General features: G+C 37.4%; 1 protein-coding gene across 3 annotated transcripts in view; it reads right to left on the bottom strand.

The window, feature by feature from the left end:
- RGS20 (regulator of G protein signaling 20) overlaps positions 1-19,442 on the bottom strand; it is an 89,775-nt gene that overhangs the window by 23,576 nt on the left and 46,757 nt on the right. For all 3 annotated transcript variants that reach the window (XM_043975485.1, XM_043975484.1, XM_043975483.1), the window contains one exon: positions 2,106-2,254. In XM_043975485.1, coding sequence (XP_043831420.1) covers positions 2,106-2,251 — 146 coding nt within the window. In that variant the 5' untranslated portion in view covers positions 2,252-2,254. The remainder of the gene's footprint in view (positions 1-2,105; positions 2,255-19,442) is intronic.

Genomic DNA, 19,442 nt, shown 5'->3' with positions numbered 1-19,442 from the left:
AGGATGTGTACTCCTTGAAGGGACTTTCTTTGTATCTCCATTGGTTGCCACAGTGCCTGGCATATAGTAGGTGCATGTTGACTGCCAGTCTCTAATCAGCAAATAATAAGCAAGAGGGGTATCTTGTATTCCCTGTATCTTTCAGTCATTTGTGTAATTGTAAAGATGTGGTTTATGGAGAATCACTTGCAAATGGTTTCCCTTCTCATATATATATATATATATATATATATACACACACACACATATATACATTATATACACACATACACACATAAACACACACACATATATATATATACACACACACACACATACATACATACATATATATATATATTTTTTGGTGAGGCAATTGGGGTTAAGTGACTTGTCCAGGGTCACACAGCTAGTAAGTGTCAAGTGTCTGAGGCCAGATTTGAACTCAGGTCCTCCTGACTCCAGGGCTTGTGCTTTATCCAATGCATCACCTAGCTGCCCCTCTCGTGTATATATATATATATATGTATATATATATATATATATATATTTAATCAAAAGCACCTTTGAAAACATTCTCACAAAGAGATTTTTTAAAAAAGAGAAATTAGGTATAAGGGTTGGTGATAGGTGCTTTGTTGGGTTACATCATGCCTTATTTTTTTCATTCTCAACATTTTGATCGAAAAATATTTTCAGGTTCTCCTGGTTTGCTTTTCAAATAAGTGCTAACATTTTATAAGAAAGACTAGACTGTGAAGAAGCATCTATTATGTTGATGTGCCACTGACATTTTCAAGAAAATGTCTTTTCTCCATTAGATATATCATAAATATTAATGTTTTTTCCCATGAAGTGGTGCATGGGAAAAACACAATAGAATAAGATTTTTTTCTCAGATTCCCATTATTCTATAAGAACATTCTGTTAGGCTTATTTAATTTATAAATAAATGAAATTCTACACTTTTGCTCAGCCTATCTTTTGGTTTGACATTCATTCAACTCTACTCTTTGAAGTTTTGGAGTTATTATAAGGGATTTGCAAATGCAATATTAAGTAATGTGATATTTCATGAAATAATATCTTTAGAACCATAACATTATGTATATGAACTAATTGAAGAACATCACATCTTCTAGCCATTTAAAAATTTTAGATTTATTCATATTTCAAATCTGCCTCAGACTTCACACCACCAGAATATTCACACAGTAATTTTGGTTAGGTTGGAGCATAGCAGATCTGGATTCCAATGTATGGCCTTGGGAAAGTCACTTTATCTCTTTGGGCCTATTTCCTCCTCTATAACATGAGGGTTAGTCTAAGTAATCTTTAAGATCCTCCATGATGGTGCTATAAATTGGACCCTAGTAAATTGAATGAGATGAGGAATATTCAGTAATTATATGTAACTGCTTTGTATCTACTTAATACCTAAAAAGCTTGCAAAAATCTTATTAGCACAACACCACATTCAGGATTTCAAAGTTCAACTTAATTTCCCTCTAATTCTGGCATATGGTCTGCAATTTCTCCAGACCTTTAACGGCAACAAAAAAGATTCTGCATAATTCTGCCCAACATTCTAACTAAGACTATACGTCTCTATCATTGACACAGCATACCCCAATGTAAGGCTCTTTATTATAAATCTTGTGTGCTTTTCTCTCCCCATTTTATATAATTTCCTTCTGAATTACTTTTAATGAGAGAGAAACATAGTCTTTGACATTCTCTTTGCTCCATGAAATCTTCTTTGCCAACTCCAGGGCACACTGATCTGTTTCTTCATTTCCTGTCCTCACCTGGCACTTCATGTTTATAACAAGATTTTTGCATTTGATTGTATCTGATCTCACTTTGTTCTTCAGTTGTTTCCCATATGTAAATTTTATCTCCCTACATGTTGATATAGAATGTAAGCTCTTTTTTTGGTAAGCCTTTTTAATGGTAAGAATCTTGTAATCTATTTCTTTGGTATCCGTCATCACAGCTAGCACCAGTTAGGCATGTACCAGGTGTTTAATAAAGACTTATTTAATTAAACTAAGCCATATGAATTTGTTCTGTTCTGAGGTGCTACAACCCAAGGGGTGTGAGTTAAAAAACTGAAAAAAACATACCATGAACAGCTACAGCAACAGCACCAACAGAAGCAACAGGCATTAGATGCCCTATTCCCCACTTCGTGTTGGCCTGGAGTACAGTCTGTTGTCTCCTGAGGCACTGACATCTGCCGTTTACGCATCTCCATCCGCTCTGATCCCATGGGCTGCGAAAGTGATAATGAAAATAAGAAGCTTAATATAAAACAGCAGTCTAAGGATGAACCTGTTTTGCCCATTGCATAGATAAAATCTTTTGCCTGGGGGATAAAAGCTTGATAGAACCTAAGCAAATTTAAGATGACTTATTGCTGACAGGTGGACCACTTTATGTGATATTGGAGTGGAAGAGAGTATCCCAAAATTACAGGATACTCAGAGCCCCAAAATGAGGAGAGAACAGTACAGTAATAAGTGTCTTCTGTTAAGGGTTATAACACCAATTCTTTCCATACCAACGACCATACAAGCTGAGGAAATCTCAGTGACCTGAAGGGACTGTTCAATAGTTGCCTTTGTGTCAGAGGAAATCACAAATTATGTCCCAAATGTAAGCTGGACTTTCTTGAGTCATAATAAGTTGGAAGGAAACTTAGAAGTCATAAAATCTAAACCCATAATTATTATGCTCAGTAAACTGAGGCCCGATAATTAAATGACTTTCGTGAGGTTACATAGTGCTTTAGCTACAGTGCCAAGTCTAGAATTCAAAGTTCCTGACCCCTAGACTAGTACTTTTGTAGCACTACAAAAATCCTGGTGCTACAGAGAAAGTGAAAGAACCTTACTGAATTAAAAGAAACTCTAGAGGCAGCTAGGTGGCGCAGTGGATAGAGCACTGGCCCTGGAATCAGGAGGACCTGAGTTCAAATTTGACCTCAGACACTTAACACTTACTAGCTGTGTGACCCTGGCCAAGTCACTTAACCCCAATTGCCTCACTAAGAAAAAAAAATTAAAAAAAAAGAAACTCTAAACTCTTCATGTTGTATGTAAACTCGCAATTGCCAAATATATGAACAAATAGAAATTAATAATGGAGGAAGATGCATCTAGTCTGGAAATTTCATCAATGTAGGGAACTCTTGACACATAAATTCCTTGTACCAAGGCAAGTTGACAACCCATCTGTAACTTGAAGTTGTATAGATTTGCCTGAGGTGTTAAATGACTTGCCTCTGATCACACAGCTAATATGTATCAGAGGTGGGGCTGGAATCCATCCAGGTCTTGCTGATTCTAAGGCCTTCCTGCTATCACCTATCATACTGTTTCTTAATATCTCCATTTACTTAAATGCAATTAGCTTCAAGAATGATTCATGTTTTATAACACTTTAACATAAATGATTACCAATCTAGGGAAATACTACTTGTTTGAATTATCAACCATTCCACACAGAATACTTCCCTTCTTTCCCAATACACAATATTCCCAGAAAGTTGATTATGGGTTTATGAGACACTAAAGTTACCAACAGTCTGTCAATGGACAAATCTGATGACCTTTTCCCCATTTTGCATCTGACTTATCTGCTGCATTTGATGTTATTGATGACTCCTTTCTTCCTAGATATTCTCCTTTCTGAGTTTTCATGACACTACTTTCCCCTGATTCTCCTGTCTATCTAATTGCTCCTTAGTCTTCTTTGCTGGCTTTGTAATCCAAATCACATCTCTTCAAGGTGCATGTACTCCAAGGTAATCTATGTCCTAGACCCTTTTCTATCCTCAACACTTTCTTTTGGCGCCCTTATCAGTTTTCATTTATTTAATTATTATCTATGTCAGTAACTCACAGATTCAGTCAAGTCTCTCCCTTGAACTTCAATTCACCTACTGGACATTTCAAACTGGATGTCCTGTAGATATCTCATGCTCAACATCTCCATAACAGAACTTATTATGTCTTTCCCCAAATCAGCTACTCTTTCGGAATTCCCCTTTTCTGTCAAAGACACCACCATTCTTCTCCAATTCATAAATCTCCCTCTCACTCCCCTCATATACAATCAGCTGTGAAAGCTTCACAACATCTCTCTTATCCACCCCCCTTTCTCTACTCACACTACTACCACCTTAGTTGAGGCCCTCATCATCTCTCACCTGGATGATTTGCAATGGACTCTTTAATTGGTCTCCCTGAATCAAGTCTCTCTCCATTTCAGCCCATTCTCCATATAGCTACCCAAGTGATTCTCCTTAAGCCCAGACCTGATCATGTCAATTTCCCCTTTACTTAGTAAACTTCAGTGACTCCTTACTGCTTCACACACACACACACACACACACACACACACACACACACACACACACACACTTCATCTCTCTGTTTAGCATTTAAAGCCCTTCACAACCTGGCCCCAAACTATTTTTCAAATCTTGTTCTGTGATACGGATAGATTGGTTTTCTCTCTGTTCTTTGATGCTCTATATTTCTCATACCCTAAACCTGCAAAACATTTCCTCCTTCCCTCTACCTCCTAAAACTACCCCTTTCCTTCAAGGCACAGCTCTGTCACTACCTTCTAATATAAAACTTTCCCTGTTCCCTCAACAGCTAGTTCCCTCTCTTCTAAAGTACCTTTGATTTAACTACTTTACATTTATTTGTATTTTCAAAATTTATTCTGCATATACTGATATTTGTACCATCTCCCCTGTTAGAATATAAGCTCCTTGTAAGTATGGATTATTTCATTTTTTTTGAATTTGTATTCCCAGGTATACATAGTAGGTGCTAAATAAATGCTTGCTAATTTATTGTTGATTAATTTATGAGAATTCTATATCAAAGCTGAGAAAGATGAAGGCAAACTGTCAACTCTTCAGTAACCAAAACAGGAAGATTTTATAAAACATTTGTGTCCAGGAGAAATTCATAAGCTATTTAAACAGTGTAAGAGAGGTGTCTTGGCAGACACATGTAATGCATTTATTGAATATTTACTATGGGCAAGGCACCACATTTTTATATCACCTTACTTTGGAAAAGGTTGAATGGCCCTACTTTGGAGAGGGTGGGTGCGGTTCTTCATAAAAAATTCAGGGTTCATAAAGTGATAGAATTTCCCAGAAGTTATTTAAACAGTGAAAAAAAAGGTGGCTTAACAGACAGATGGAAGTGGTGGCTCTGGCTGTAGGGAGGGGTCAACCAACACATTTATTGAATGTTTACCATAGGCAAGGTCCTGTATTTTGTTTGTGGCCCTACTTTGATAAAGGATGTTTATTGAAATAAATTGTTGAAATAAAGGATCAAATGGTTAATATGGAAATGTATGACATATTGGATTGACTGACTTCTCAAGCGGGGGTAAGGGGAGGGAGGAAGGGAGAGAATTTGGAACAGAAAGTTTTAAAAATGGATGTTGAAAATTGTTTTTACATGTAATTGGGGAAAAATAAAATGCTAAATATACAAACAAAAAGAAATGAAGGATCAAAGGTGGATGTGGGATGAGCAATAAGAGGAGACATTGAGTTGGTGTCCTTAGAGGATTCAGTGAAAACATTTGAATTCAATTCAACAGAAATGTATTGTTGAGATGGTAGTCTGGTGTGTCCTATTAGAAGACTTTGAAGTGTATGATAAGAATCTCAGACTTGAACTATGGAAAAGGTAAATCATTCCAGAACTTTATGAAAAATATCTAAAATTATGGGTGAATGGAAGCTTTGGCATCAGCTTTCTTGTGATTACCTCCAGTATTTTTTCTTTGCCATGTGAGCTCTGGATTTTGAGTTTGAGATTTCTTGGACTTTTCCTTTTGGGTTTCTTTCAGGAGATGGTTGGTGTAGTCTATCTTTCCTTTTCTTCTGGTCTATGGTGCTAATAGATCTGGGCATTTTTCACTAATGATTTCTTGAAGTATAATGTTTTGCCTTTTTTTTCTTTTGGTTATGCATTTCAGGGAATACAATGATCTTTAAATTATTTCTCCTTTTTCTGTTTTACAGACAAATTAGTGTCAGATGACTCACATTTTCTTTTATTTAATCAAATTTTAAAGTTTTTTTCTAATATTTTTAGCTCTCTAGTGAAGTAACTGATTTCTGTTTGAGTTATTCTAGTTTTCAAGCATCCATTTATTTAGCAAGATTTACCACTTTTTGTTCTAAGCTACTTATTCTCCTTCCAATTCTTTCTTCCAAATATTTTATTTCTTTTTTAAAAATCTCTTGCTTCATTTCTTCCAAGTATTCATGTAGTCCTTGCGGAGAATCCATTTCCCCCCCTCAAGTCTTTGCTTATCATTGTTATGGAGTTCCTTGATCCTTCTTTTGGGGGGCATTTCTACATCTATAAAATTTTTTTTAACTGGTTAGTGTTTTCTTTTGTTCACTCATTTCTTGAGCTGTACTTCTTGAAGTTGAGCTTTGGGTAGGACTAAGCTCCATCCCCTGTTGTGTTTTAGGGTGGATTAGTCAGCTTTGTTCTATCTGGGACCACAGATGCTGATCTTCCTCTTCTGGAGGCAGACTTTTCTGGATCTTTAAGGTTGAGTGCTAGATTTTCAGGGTCATTGCTGGTTTCTCAAGACAGAATATAATGAACCAAAGAGTCCCTGGGCCTGGGGTGCACTGGTCTGAAGACTGATAGTGGGTCTTTGCCTGGTGCTCTATCGCTCCCTGTAGCTTCCAAAGTTTCTGACCATCCTTGGGCGTTTGGTGGGGAACCTTCAACCTGGATAGAGAGCCTTGAAAGCTATAAATTTCTCTGCACTGTTTCAGCCACACTGTCTTTAGCTTTCACTGGCATTGACTATACTGTTAGTGTCCTTTTCTATTGCCCTTGTAGAGAAGTAATTTACTGTAGCTTTTCATTGGATTTCTTTTTTTTTTTTCACAGAAAGAAACACTTTATTGGAATTATGAACAGACCAGGACACAGTAAAGGAATATCACCTCTTTAGTCCAGGACACTATGCCTGTTTTAAAGCCTTCTAATAGATGAAAAATTTTGAACTACCCTGAACATAAATGATAGTAAAAATACAAAGGAGAAGGGAAAATAAATTACAAAAGAAAGGTCCAAACAAAATATTGTGCAAAATCTCAATATCATTTCATCCATTTGACAGGTATCTTGGATAGGCAACTTGTTTTTTTAAGATGAACAATTATATCATATTTCCTTCATCTTTTTACTATGAAGTTGATTTTTTGAACCTAAGTGTAAGAATTTCCATTTGTCTCTATTATATTTCTTCTTATTCATTTTGGCCTATCAGCCTATCTAGTTTGTTTGGTTTTCTTTTGTGGGGGGGAATGATTCTGTCACCCAAAATGCTCTTTTTCTCTCTTAGCTTTATATCAGTTGTAAATTTTAGGGCATTTATTGATTTATCCATGTCACTAGTAAAAATGTATAGTTCTTAAATTATTTTTACTAAAAATTACTTTCTATTTGACATGAAATTATTAATGAATGTTTTGTGAACCTGGCTATTGACCCAATTTATATATTATCTATCAATATAATAAAACATACGTTTCCATCTTCCCCAAAATTATAGCTTAAGGTAATTTTATTTTTTCCAAATTTAGGTGAACTATCTTGAGTAGTTTTCTAACATATCAAACTTCTCAAAAAGGAAAAGGATTTTACCTATTTGGGATGAAATCAGGGTGATTTGTTTTTGTGATCAATACTACCTTTTCTTGATATTTGGTAAATGTCTTTTTTTTTTTTTTTGCAGGGCAATGAGGGTTAAGTGACTTGCCCAGGGTCACACAGCTAGTAAGTGTTAAATGTTTGAGGCCAGATTTGAACTCCTGTCCTCATGAATCCAGGGCCTGTGCTTTATCCACTGCACCACCTAGCTGCTCCGGTAAATATCTTTTTTTTTTTAATCTATAAGGTATTTTATTTTTTCCATTACATGTAAAGATAGTTCTCAACTTTTGTCTATACAAGCTTTACAATTTCAGATTTTTCTCCCTCCCTCCCCTCCCTCCCCCCTCCCCTAGACAGCAGGTAATCTGATATAGGTTATGTCTATATATCTCTATACATATAGATATAGATATATACACACACATATATATACACATAATAACATTAATCCTATTTCTGCATTAATCCTGTTACAAGAGAAAAAATCAGAGCAGTGATGCAAAACCTCAAAATAGAAAAAAACAACAACAGCACCCAAAACAAAAGAAATAATATTGTTCAATCAGCATCTATACTCCACAGTTCTTTCTTTCTTTTTTTTTTTCTTGGATTTGGAGATCCTCTTCTATCATGAGTTCCCTTCATTGGATTTCTTAATATTTATTTGGTCTGAGTTTTGCTGGAGTAGGTATTTGGGAGCTGGACAATCTGCTTTCCATTGAGGCAGTTATCTTGGTCATAAGTCCTAAAGAATTTTTTTTGGTGAGGCAATTGGGGTTAGGTGACTTGCCCAGGGTCACACAGCTAGTAAGTGTCAAGGGTCTGAGGCCAGATTAGAACTCAGGTACTTCTGAATCCAGGGCTGGTGCTCTATCCACTGTGCCACCTAGCTACCCCCAAGAATTTTTTTTAAGAACAAAAAGAGAAAGAGAAAAAAATGACCAAATTAATCAATGCATTGAACAAAACCCTGATTATCTATAATGTTCTACATTCACAAATTACCCATTTCTTCAAAAGTGTAGAAAAAAGTATCTTCTTATATATCTTCTTTGGGGACAAGCTTGGCCTTTCTCATTTTGCAACATTTGTTTTTTATTATTATTTCCTGGTTGTTGGTCTTCCCACTTTCATTGTTGTAGTCATTGTGTGTATTGTTTTGTTAGCGCAGCTTACTTCATTTTGTATTCATGTCTTCCTCTGCTTCTCTGTATTCATCATATTTGTTATTTCTTATAGCATAGTAATATTTATGTATTTTCAATTGTCATGTCCCAATATTCACTGTAATGCTGATGAAGTAATTATGCACAAAACTACATTCAACATGTTATACTCCCATACAATTAACATTTTTGTGTTATGGTAAACTATAAAATCTGATTATATGAATCAAAGGAATATGATTTATGGAACCTAATCTGTACAGTTTTCATTTAGGAAATCTTCTTGCATGGCAGTATAACATACTAATATTTTTTCTCTATTTAAATGTTGATCTATGATCAATATAAATTTCTGCATTCATTTTTAGGTTCATTTGTGTCCAGGAGAAAAATCTGTATAACTTTCTTTTTTGGTTGTGTTTTCCTAAGGGAGAAAACAAAAAAACCAAACCCTGAAATTTCCACTTTAACAGTGCTGTTTCCTCTCTCTCTCTCTCTCTGAAAAATGTGTAATTCTCTGGTAGAGTGCCATGATTCATTTCATTATATGATAGAAAGCCTAATAAGTATTATAATTGTAATTCCCCTTGTAACAGACTGTCCAGACTTGTGAATATTCTGAAGTTGTAGAGATAAATGAATATAAAGTCAATGTAAGTGATCTTAGGTGCTTTGTTCTATAATTTATGGCATTTCAAAGCAGACTAAGGAAATGAGGAACAGCACAATTCATTAGCAGACTTCATATTTTTACCAAGAGAATCCCAGTTAACATCTGAGATTTCTTCATCTGTAGGAGTTCCTAGGAACCTTACATTTAAATGATCAACTTTATGTACTATCTTCATATGATTTAGGATCATCAAATATGTAAACAAATAGGGGCAGCTAGGTGGCACAGTGGATAAAACACCAGCCCTGGAGGACCTGAGTTCAAATCTGACTTCAGACACTTGACACTTACTAGCTGTGTGACCTTGGGCAAGTCACTTATAACCCTCATTGCCCTGCAAAAAACAGAAAACAAAAAACCAAAACAAAACCAATATATAAACAAATAGAAATTAGTTAATAATGTATCCTTTAGGGGCAGCTAGGTGGCACAGTGGATAGAGCACCGGCCCTGGAGTCAGGAGGACCTGAGTTCAAATCTGGCCTCAGACACTTAACACTTACTAGCTGTGTGACCCTGGGCAAGTCACTTAACCCCAATTGCCTCACTAAAAAAAAAATGTATCCTTTACAGGGGGAATGGCATTCAGCCTTGCAAATTCATCAATTTAGGAAAGTCCTGGCATGAAAACTTCCTATTCAATGTAGATCACCAACCCAACTATAATTTATAATCTTAGACATTTGCCTGTGATATGGAGAGTTTAAGGGACTTGACTATGGTCACTGATCTAGTTGATGCCAGATATGAGACCAGAACCTAGGTCTTCCTGACTAATAGCTGATGAAAATTGATTTGGTGGGTATGACCCTAGCCCCTAGGATGCATGAATGTTGAGGTTCAAATCTTTCCTAAACTGGGCATGGACCCCTTCCCCGGCCCCTTGCTTGCTATGGTATAGTTAGAGGTTAGTGCCATTCCTCACTTCTTATTAGGCAACTCAGAAAATTCTCTGATTCCAGTGGTCCAGACTACTCTATTGGCTTGACCTGTGGCAGCTTTGTTTAAAACTCTCTATAAGTTAGAGTCCTGAGTAGCTTTGGGGCCCAGGATTGGAACATGCAGCTTGCTGCCCATCCAAGCCACTAGGGCTGGGAACAATGATGGGAGGGTCACTTATGCTGTTCCTTGTTGACATCTCTCCTTCTTCTATGGCTGCCATCCCTGCGTGGCAATATCACTCTTTGGGAACAGTCCCCTCATCTTTTGCCCTGCACTAAACCTGGCCTGCTATCTGCGATGTCAGGCTGCTTCTCAATATACCTATCTAAAAGCAATCAGCTTAAAGAAACTATTTTTTTTTTTACTTTTTCTAAAACACTAACAAATGATAGGTCCTGAGAAATATTGCTTCTTTGAACTGCCACCCATTTCTCACAGAATACTCATTATTTTTCAAGTATTTCATCTCTCCAGGAAGCAGATTATGAATTTAGACCCAAGAGGCATCTAGAATTGTCTGAGTTAAAATATAAATGTGGAGCCTAAAGTATTATGTAAAATGTAGATGTTTCAGGGTCAAGATGTACTTCATGGAGGAACACTCCATCTATTGTTGCCTGGATGGTAAAGCCTCCTCTATAGTGAAGTCCTCTCCTGAAGCCCTGAACCCAGGGCCACAGGGATGAGTGATTTCAGAGGAAAACGATTTCAGTAAAAGAGAAGTTGAAGCCTCCCTCTTCATCAAAGCCAACCCTTTTAGACATTTGTCCTTGATCCCAGTGTGTCAGCCCCATTATCATTTTCTCTTTCTAACCTTCAAACTCTCCCTAACTACTGGTTCCTTCTCTGCTGCCAGCAACCATGCCTGTCTTCCCCATCCTTAAGAACCTCTCATTAAATCCTATCATGTTTGCCAGCTTTAGTCTTCTATCTCCTCCTTCTCAGCTAAACTCTGTGGAATAGACTCCTACAATCAGTGCCTTCACTTTTTCTCCTTTTATTCTCTTCTAAACCTTTTGCAATCTGGCTTCTGACTTCAGCATTCAAACGAAATTCTACTCATTCATGTTACAAATAATTAAAATGGCAGTTGTGTAAAGTATTGGTTTTGGAATCAGATGACCTGGGTTCAAATCCCAACTCTCTCTCTCTCCCTCCCTCTCTCTTGGGCAATGAGGGTTAAGTGACTTACCCAGGGTCACACAGCTAGTAAATGTCAAATGTCTGAGGCAGGATTTGAACTCAGGTCCTCCTGAATCCTGGGCTGGTGCTTTATCCACTGCACCAACTAGCTGCCCCTTGACCCTTCCTCTTAATACCTGTGGGACCCTGAGCAAGTTGCCTAACATTTTTTCTTATATGTAAATAGAGGGAGTTGTTTGTTTTTTGTTTTTTTTTGGGGGGGGGTAAGGCAATTGGGGTTAAGTGACTTGCCTAGGGTCACACAGCTAGTAAGTGTTAAGTGTGTGAGGCCAGATTTGAACTCAGGTCCTCCTGAATCTAGAGTCAGTGCTCTATCCACTGAGCCACCTAGCTGCCCCAGAGAGTTGTATTAAATGATCTTTCTGACTCCATACCTTCTTCTTAATCCTTATCCTTCTTAACACTTCTAACATAATCATCTCCTTTTGTATACTCTGTATAGGTTTTTGTAACACTGCTCTCTCCTGGTTGTCCTCCTGTCTGCTCCTTCCTACCTTCTCAGTCTTCTTAGTTGCTCCCCTCCACACACTCTGTGACCCATATCCTGGCACACAACAATCTGCTGACTCTATTTTCACTGACTGTGCCTCATATCCAGGACTCTCTCTCTCTCTCTCTCTCTCTCTCTCTCTCTCTCTCTCTCTCTCTCTCTCCCTCTCTCTCTCTCTCTCTCTCTCTCTCTCTCTCTCTCTCTCTCTCTCTCTCTCTCTCTCTCTCTCTCTCTCTCTCCACTTCTCTGCCTCCTGGCTTCTCTGGCTTCCTCCAAGTCTCGGCTAAGGTCCTACCTTCTGCCAGAAGTCTTTCCTGGACCCCCATAAGCTTAGACCTTCCCTCTGAGATAATCTTCATTAGTATATATGTAGTCAGGCTAGTGGACAATAAGATAGAGAACCCCTTAGAGAGCCGACTGGCACACTGAGAGGTTAAAGTTAGTTGTTCAAAGGCCCACGGCCAGTATGTGGCAAAGGCAGACTTGATCCCAGTGCTTTCTGACTCCAAGGCCTACCCTTTATTCACTACAACATATAATCTCATCCATGTTATTACACTTGAAATTTTAAAAGACATTCACTGAGTTTCTTAAATTCATAGTATTCATTCGATCAGCAACTCCATGTCATGAGCAAGGTGTATTTATTAGTTGAATACAGAATACTGGTCATATATGTAAAGTGCTAGAGGAATATGTAAAGCAAAAATGGTAACAATATAGGGTTTGACTTATGCGGGATCTATAATGGAAGCCAAGTAACAAAATTAATTTTTGTTCAAAAATATATATTTTATTTTTTCCAATTATGTGGAAAACCAATTTTTAACATTAGTTTAAAAAATTTTTTGAATTCCAAGTTTGCTTCCTCCCTCTCCTCCCCCTTTACTGAGAAGGTAAGAAATTTGATACAGATTATATATGTGCAATCCTGAAAAACATTTCCATATTAGATATGCTGTGAAAGAAAACACACCAAAAAACCCACCAAAAAGTAAAGTGAAAAATAGTATGATCCAGCCTGCATTCAGCCTCCATCAGTTCTTTCTCTGGTGGTGCATAGAATAGACAATTATCTCTTTAACCAGCCTATATCTGGTCTCACTATTGGAGAGTGTGCCTTCCAACTCAGAAAAATAAAGATATTAATATACACATGAACAAGATGCCTTTAAAATGTACTAGAGAATAACAGAAAAATATTACTAGAAAACACAAGCAAGCAGGACACTTGATATAACATACTTAAAATATTATACACTTAAAAAGAAAAGCAAGCTATTCATAATACATATGCATAACCTCACATACAACCCTCTTTTTCTGTTCTACTTTGTATATGAAATGCTCATCTTATTTGGTGTTGGAGATGATCAGTTGATTTTTCAAATTTTTATTTTATCCTCTGGTTCTGGGATATTGGGGCAGTTTTCCTTGATAGTTTCTTGAAAGATGATGTCTAGGCTCTTTTTCTGATCATGGCTTTCAGGTAGTCTAATAATTCTTAAATTATCTTTCCTCAATCTATTTTTCCAGGCCAGTTGTTTTTCTTTTCTTTCTTTCTTTCTTTTTTTTTTTTTGGTGGGGCAATGAGGTTTAAGTGACTTGCCCAAGGTCACACAGCTAGTGTCAAGTGTCTGAGGCCGGATTTGAACTTAGGACCTCCTGAATCCAGGGCCAGTTGCTTTTCCACTGCACCACCTAGCTACCCTGCCAGTTGTTTTTCTAATGCAATATTTCACATTTTCTTCTATTTTTTTATTCTTTTGACTTTTGCTTTTATTATTTCTTGACATTTCATGGAATGATTAGCTTTCACTTGTACAATTCTAGTTTTTAAAGAATTATTTTCTTCAGTGAGTTTTTGTATCTTTTTTTCCATTTGGCCAATTCTGCTTTTTAAAGAGTTCTTTTCTTCAGTAGTGTGTGCATGTGTGTGTATGTGTGTGCCCCTTTTATGAAGCTGTAAATTCTCTCTTCATAATATTCTTATATTGCTCTCATTCCCTCCCCCCCCCATTTTTCTTTTACTACTCTCATTTCTTTAACTCTTCTAAGAATTCATGTTGTGCTTGGATCCAATTACCATTTTTCTTTGAGGCTCTGCTTATAGATGTTTCACATTGTTATCTTCTTCTGAGATTGTGTCTTGTTCTTTCCTGTTACCTTAGTAGTTCTTTATGGTCAAGTTCTTTTATTGTTGTTTGCTCATTTTCTCAGCCTATTTGTTGACTTTGAAGTTTATGTTAAAGTTGGACTCTGCACACTTAGAGGTGGGGAGGCACTGTTCCAAGCTTCAGGGTTTTGTTTTTGTTTTTTGTTTGTTTGGGGGTTTTGTGGTTGCAGTTTTTTAAGTGCTGCGATTTTCAGAGATAGTTCTGGAGGTCTTCAAGTTTTTTGTGTTTCCAAGGTGGTATGATCCAGAGACAGGTGTGGTTACTCTTTTTCTGGTGTGCACTCTAGTCTTTACCCAGGAAGGGCCCCTGCTACCCTGCAGCTTCCTGTGTCCTCTCCACCCTGGAACTGTGACCCAGAAATGCTTATTGTCAATAGAATTGCCAATCAGTGCCAGCTGCACCCAGTGCCAAAAAAGGGTCCCTGTAATCTCCTTTTGACCAGTTGTCCAACCAACCCCCTTACCAGCTCTGAGCTGAGAGCTCCTGAAGCTACTGCTCATAAAATATTTTTTTGAATTAAGAAATGTGTACTCAGTATAGCAATGTATTTTGATAGAATTTGCATATCTGAAGGTTATTAAAAATTAGGAAACCACTCAAAAAATTGGTCAGTCTTTATTTTTTATTTATTTTTTTTTAATTGAGGCAACTGGTGTTAAGTGACTTGCCGAGGGTCACACAGCTAGTAAGTGTTAAGTATCTGAGGCTGGATTTGAACTCAGGTACTCCTGACTCCAGGGCCGGTGCTCTATCCACTGTGTCACCTAGCTGCCCCAGTCAGTCTTTAAAGAGTCCAGTGATTGAAGGCTTGTTACATCCCCATAATGATTAGTGATATTATTTAGGAATTACTATAACAAACTGATGGATTGAATTGAAGTAGTTTGGGGTAATGGAAAGAGCATAAAACCTAAAATTAGAAGATCTAGGTTCAAATTCTGGGTTGGTCACTTGCTAGATGTATCAGTTTGTTGGTTGTTGTTCAATCGTTTTTGTTTTTTTCAGTCATGTGACCCCCATGGGGCTTTCTTGGCAAAGATACTGGAGTGATTTGCTATTCCCTTTGCCAGCCCATTTTACAGATAAGGAAACGGAATCAAACAGGTTTAAGCATGCCCAGGGTCACACAGCTGGTATGTGATTCTTCCTAACTTCAGGCTCGGCCCTCTATCCACACCTAACTGCCCTGTAGGAGTTTAGGGAAATCACTGAGTCTTTCCAAGCCTCAGTTTCTTCATCTATAAATTATAGATAATCATACCTACACTATCTACCTCACATTATTGTTGTTGGAAAAATACTTTGTAAAAATAAATGATAGGGGGCAGCTAGGTGGTGCAGTGGATAGAGCACCAGCCCTGGAGTCAGGAAGACCTGAGTTCAAATCCGGCCTCAGACATTTAACACTTACTAGCTGTGTGACCCTGGGCAAGTCACTTAACCCCAATTGCCTTGCCCCCCAAATAAATGAATAAATGATAATAATTATTGACTGCAGACGCTAATGATACATGCATTGTTCACTGTACTGAGCACTCGTTTACTTTTCACATATACTTCAATACTTTAAGGAACCATGATCCCTTCAATATCCAAACTCCTTTCAGTGTTATAGATTGCAATTCACTCTTACTTCCTCATGCTATACAATTCTTGTGAATGGCCTCTCCTAAATCTTCAAAAAATAGTTCATTCAGGGGGCAATGGATAAAGCACCAGCCCTGGATTCAGGAGGACCTGAGTCCAAGTGCGGCCTCAGACACTCACTTGATACTTACTAGCTATGTGACCCTGGGCAAGTCACTTAACCCTCACTGACCCCCCCAAAAGAAACAAAAAAATAGTTCATTCAACACACCAGAGACTTTTGCTTATCTGTGATTTCCTTTTTCTTTTTCTGAATCTCTTATTTCCTGGATAATAATATTGACTGATACTTACATAGTATTTTCAAGTTTGCAAAGCTCTTTTTAGACAATATTTAATTTTATCTTTATGACGACTCATATATATTCTTTTTCTTCCTGTTTTAGAGATAAGAAAAGTGAGGCTTAGAGGAAATAAGCAACTTGCTCTGGGTCACACAGTGTCTAAAGCAGGATTCAAACCCATGTCTTCTTGACTATTTCCAGTAAAACATGCTGCCTCATTATCTTTTATGTCAGCTCTTGTTCTTAAGACATGGTCTAACTGCTGTAGCCTATGTATACCCATCAACACTCTCTCCACTGCCTTGGGGTTACCAGTTTTCATTCTTTAGTTATTATAGTGGTCTATTTTTTTGTAGCCATATAACATTCCTGCAAACCTAATGGTGTTATAATGATCAGTTTTATTTCAGGGAACAGTTTAGAATTGTTGAAGATGCCATTCAATTTCCCAGATGTAATCCAGCTGGCTCTTTTCCTCTCAGTCAATTCTGGACCCTGTTCATTGCCTATTTATCTGTCCAAATAGATGCACTGGTGGACTAACTCAATGAATGGTCTTTACAATGCCATATCTTAGTCTGGACAAAAGGCATTATTTATGAACTTTTCCCCCCTGTGTATATTGTTAAACTGAACTTTTGAGTGGCTGGGGAATATTACCAAGCAGGCTTTGTAGTATTCTGAGGCCCAGTGCAATCAGAACAATAGCATCCACTAACAGGAGAATCATCTGGAGGACCTTACTATCTGCAGAACAAAGAAATCCCTTTTCCATTTAGAACTTTCACTGGATGGCCCCATCACAGGAGCAGACACTCATCAAAATCTATCCAATCAAATCATTTCTTCATCCACCTTTTCCTCATTTAAAATGTTAACTAGCATGTACCATTCCTAATCAAAATGTTTATTAAGAGATTCATTTTTATTATATTTTCAAGTGTCAAGGTCACTAATACTGCAGCGTACCAATGAATATTTTAAAGGATTGCTTCAAAACAACGAATATTTGTGCTTTATAAATGGTCCACGTGTATTAAAATAAGCAAATCTGAAAATGGAAATGGCTGAACAGGGGTCCCTTGTCCCTAATCTCACAGACACCCCTAATTTTTGCCTTGGGCAAACATAGTATTATAGAAAGAATATGCAACTAGGACATAGGAGGCCTGAAATTTAGTCTCAGCTCTACCAGTAACAAGTCCTGGGGTAATGTGCCAAAGGAAGCATTGACTGATGGCCAGAGTGCTAGACTCTTATCAAGGAAGACACATGTGTGATCATGGAAAAGCCACTGAACCTCTCTGAGTCTCGGTTTCCTCATTTATAAAATGAAACTATAATATAAATGAGGTAACATGCTTTATAAGCTTTAAATCACTACATAAATGTCTGCTTTTATTTAACCTTTCTGGGACTTAGTTTCCTTATCTGTCAGATATGAAGATTGGGCTAGATGATCTCTAAGGTACTTTTCAGCCCTACTATTCTAAGATTCTGGGATCCAGGTAGATACTGTTTGTTTAGATTAAAAATTTCCATATGAGCTGATAGAGTTTAATTTTTAATAGCCTTCTTGGAGTGTTGTTTCTTACAATCATTCCTTTACTAATTCCATAATACTTTAGAAATGTTATTGTACTCTAATTTATGTTCCCAAGCATGGACTTCTCTAAATTTTTACTGGTGAATATATTCTTGTCATTCGAATAGAAAAGACTGTCACATTTGACCTGAGTACAAGTCAACAAGACCATCTAATAAGCCAAGCAAATACAGTGAAAATTTTAGCCTGGATAAACTCCATAGGTCTCTTCCAGGGGCAGCTGGGTGGCCCAATGATACAGCACCAGCCCTGGATTCAGGAGGACCTGAGTTCAAATCCGGCCTCAGACACTTGACACTTACTAGCTGTGTGACCCTGGGCAAGTCACTTAACCCTCATTGCCCTGGAAAAAGAAAAAGAAAGGTCTCTTTCAATTCTAAATTTCTATGAAATAAATTCTATAAAATAATTTTTAAAATTAAAGTGGTACACAGAACAGTTCTGACAAGTATTGTCCGTTTTGTTTTTAATTTGTGACTTCTGTGGCTCTTTGATATGCTCTATTGAGGGGTGTTTTCCGTCCCAAATATTTCTTGCCTTTGTGCTGTAACCATTGGAAACTGGTAGCATGCTTACATTGTTTCCTGGTTTGACCAGATGTCTAGGTGAGTATGATGGGAATTACAGTATATAACAATCCTGGAGGTAATTAGAGGAAATCAAACTCCCCTTGTTTTTGACCTCTGCTCTCCTCCATCTCTGCATGGTTAGATCTTCTGAGACATACCAATTATTTCTTTTCTTTTCTTCTTCTTTTTTTTTTTTTGGCAGGGCAATGAGGGTTAAGTGACTTGCCTAGGGTCACACAGCTAGTGTCAAGTGTCTGAGGGCAGATTTGAACTCAGGTCTTCCTGAATCCAAGGCTAGTGCTTTATCCACTGCACCATCTACCTGCCCCCATGGTTAGGTCTTTTACATTTTTTCAAAGCTCTTAATATCTTCATCAGATATTTGGATATGTGTGAGTCGTGAATAGAAAGAGTGAGGTTGTCATACTATGCTTGAAGTCATTTTGGAAATTGGCCCTCCCTCTCCCCAGCCGTCTGCACGGGTGCAAGCATGAAGAGACTCTAAAACAGGATTGTAGTTGTCTCCTTCCTTTCTGAGAGGAGGACGCAATAAAGATATGACATGATACAAAAGCAGCACAGAAATTCTGAGGGGAAAAAGCAGTAGTCACATATAACCTGCAATTATTGAGCTAATCAGTCATATGCAGGATGCCATCAAGCAAGATAGACCTTATAATTGCCACTTCTTCTCCCTCTGAGGTGCCCTGAGAGATAGGCATGACAGTTTTCTCCCTTAAACTACTTAGTATGTTAGAGCCTATTCCTCCTTTCCACTGTTTGCAAGGCTGAGTCTTCAGCCTGACTCAATCATCATTTCTGTCTTTACAGTTTGGTAGAGTTTGTTTCAATCTGCTTCATTCCTGGGATAAATCTCTTAACTCATCTTTGAAACACAGAATGTCTACTTTGGTTTCCACAGCTGGCATACAAATAAACATATGAATATACTAAAATATGGACAGCTTCTCAATAATGA

The sequence above is a fragment of the Dromiciops gliroides genome, chromosome 1, assembly GCF_019393635.1.
Source record: "Dromiciops gliroides isolate mDroGli1 chromosome 1, mDroGli1.pri, whole genome shotgun sequence".
NCBI classification, from domain to species: Eukaryota; Metazoa; Chordata; class Mammalia; order Microbiotheria; family Microbiotheriidae; genus Dromiciops; species Dromiciops gliroides.
The sequence above is the reverse complement of the archived record's forward strand: the minus strand, read 5'-3'. Positions and strand labels throughout refer to the sequence as shown.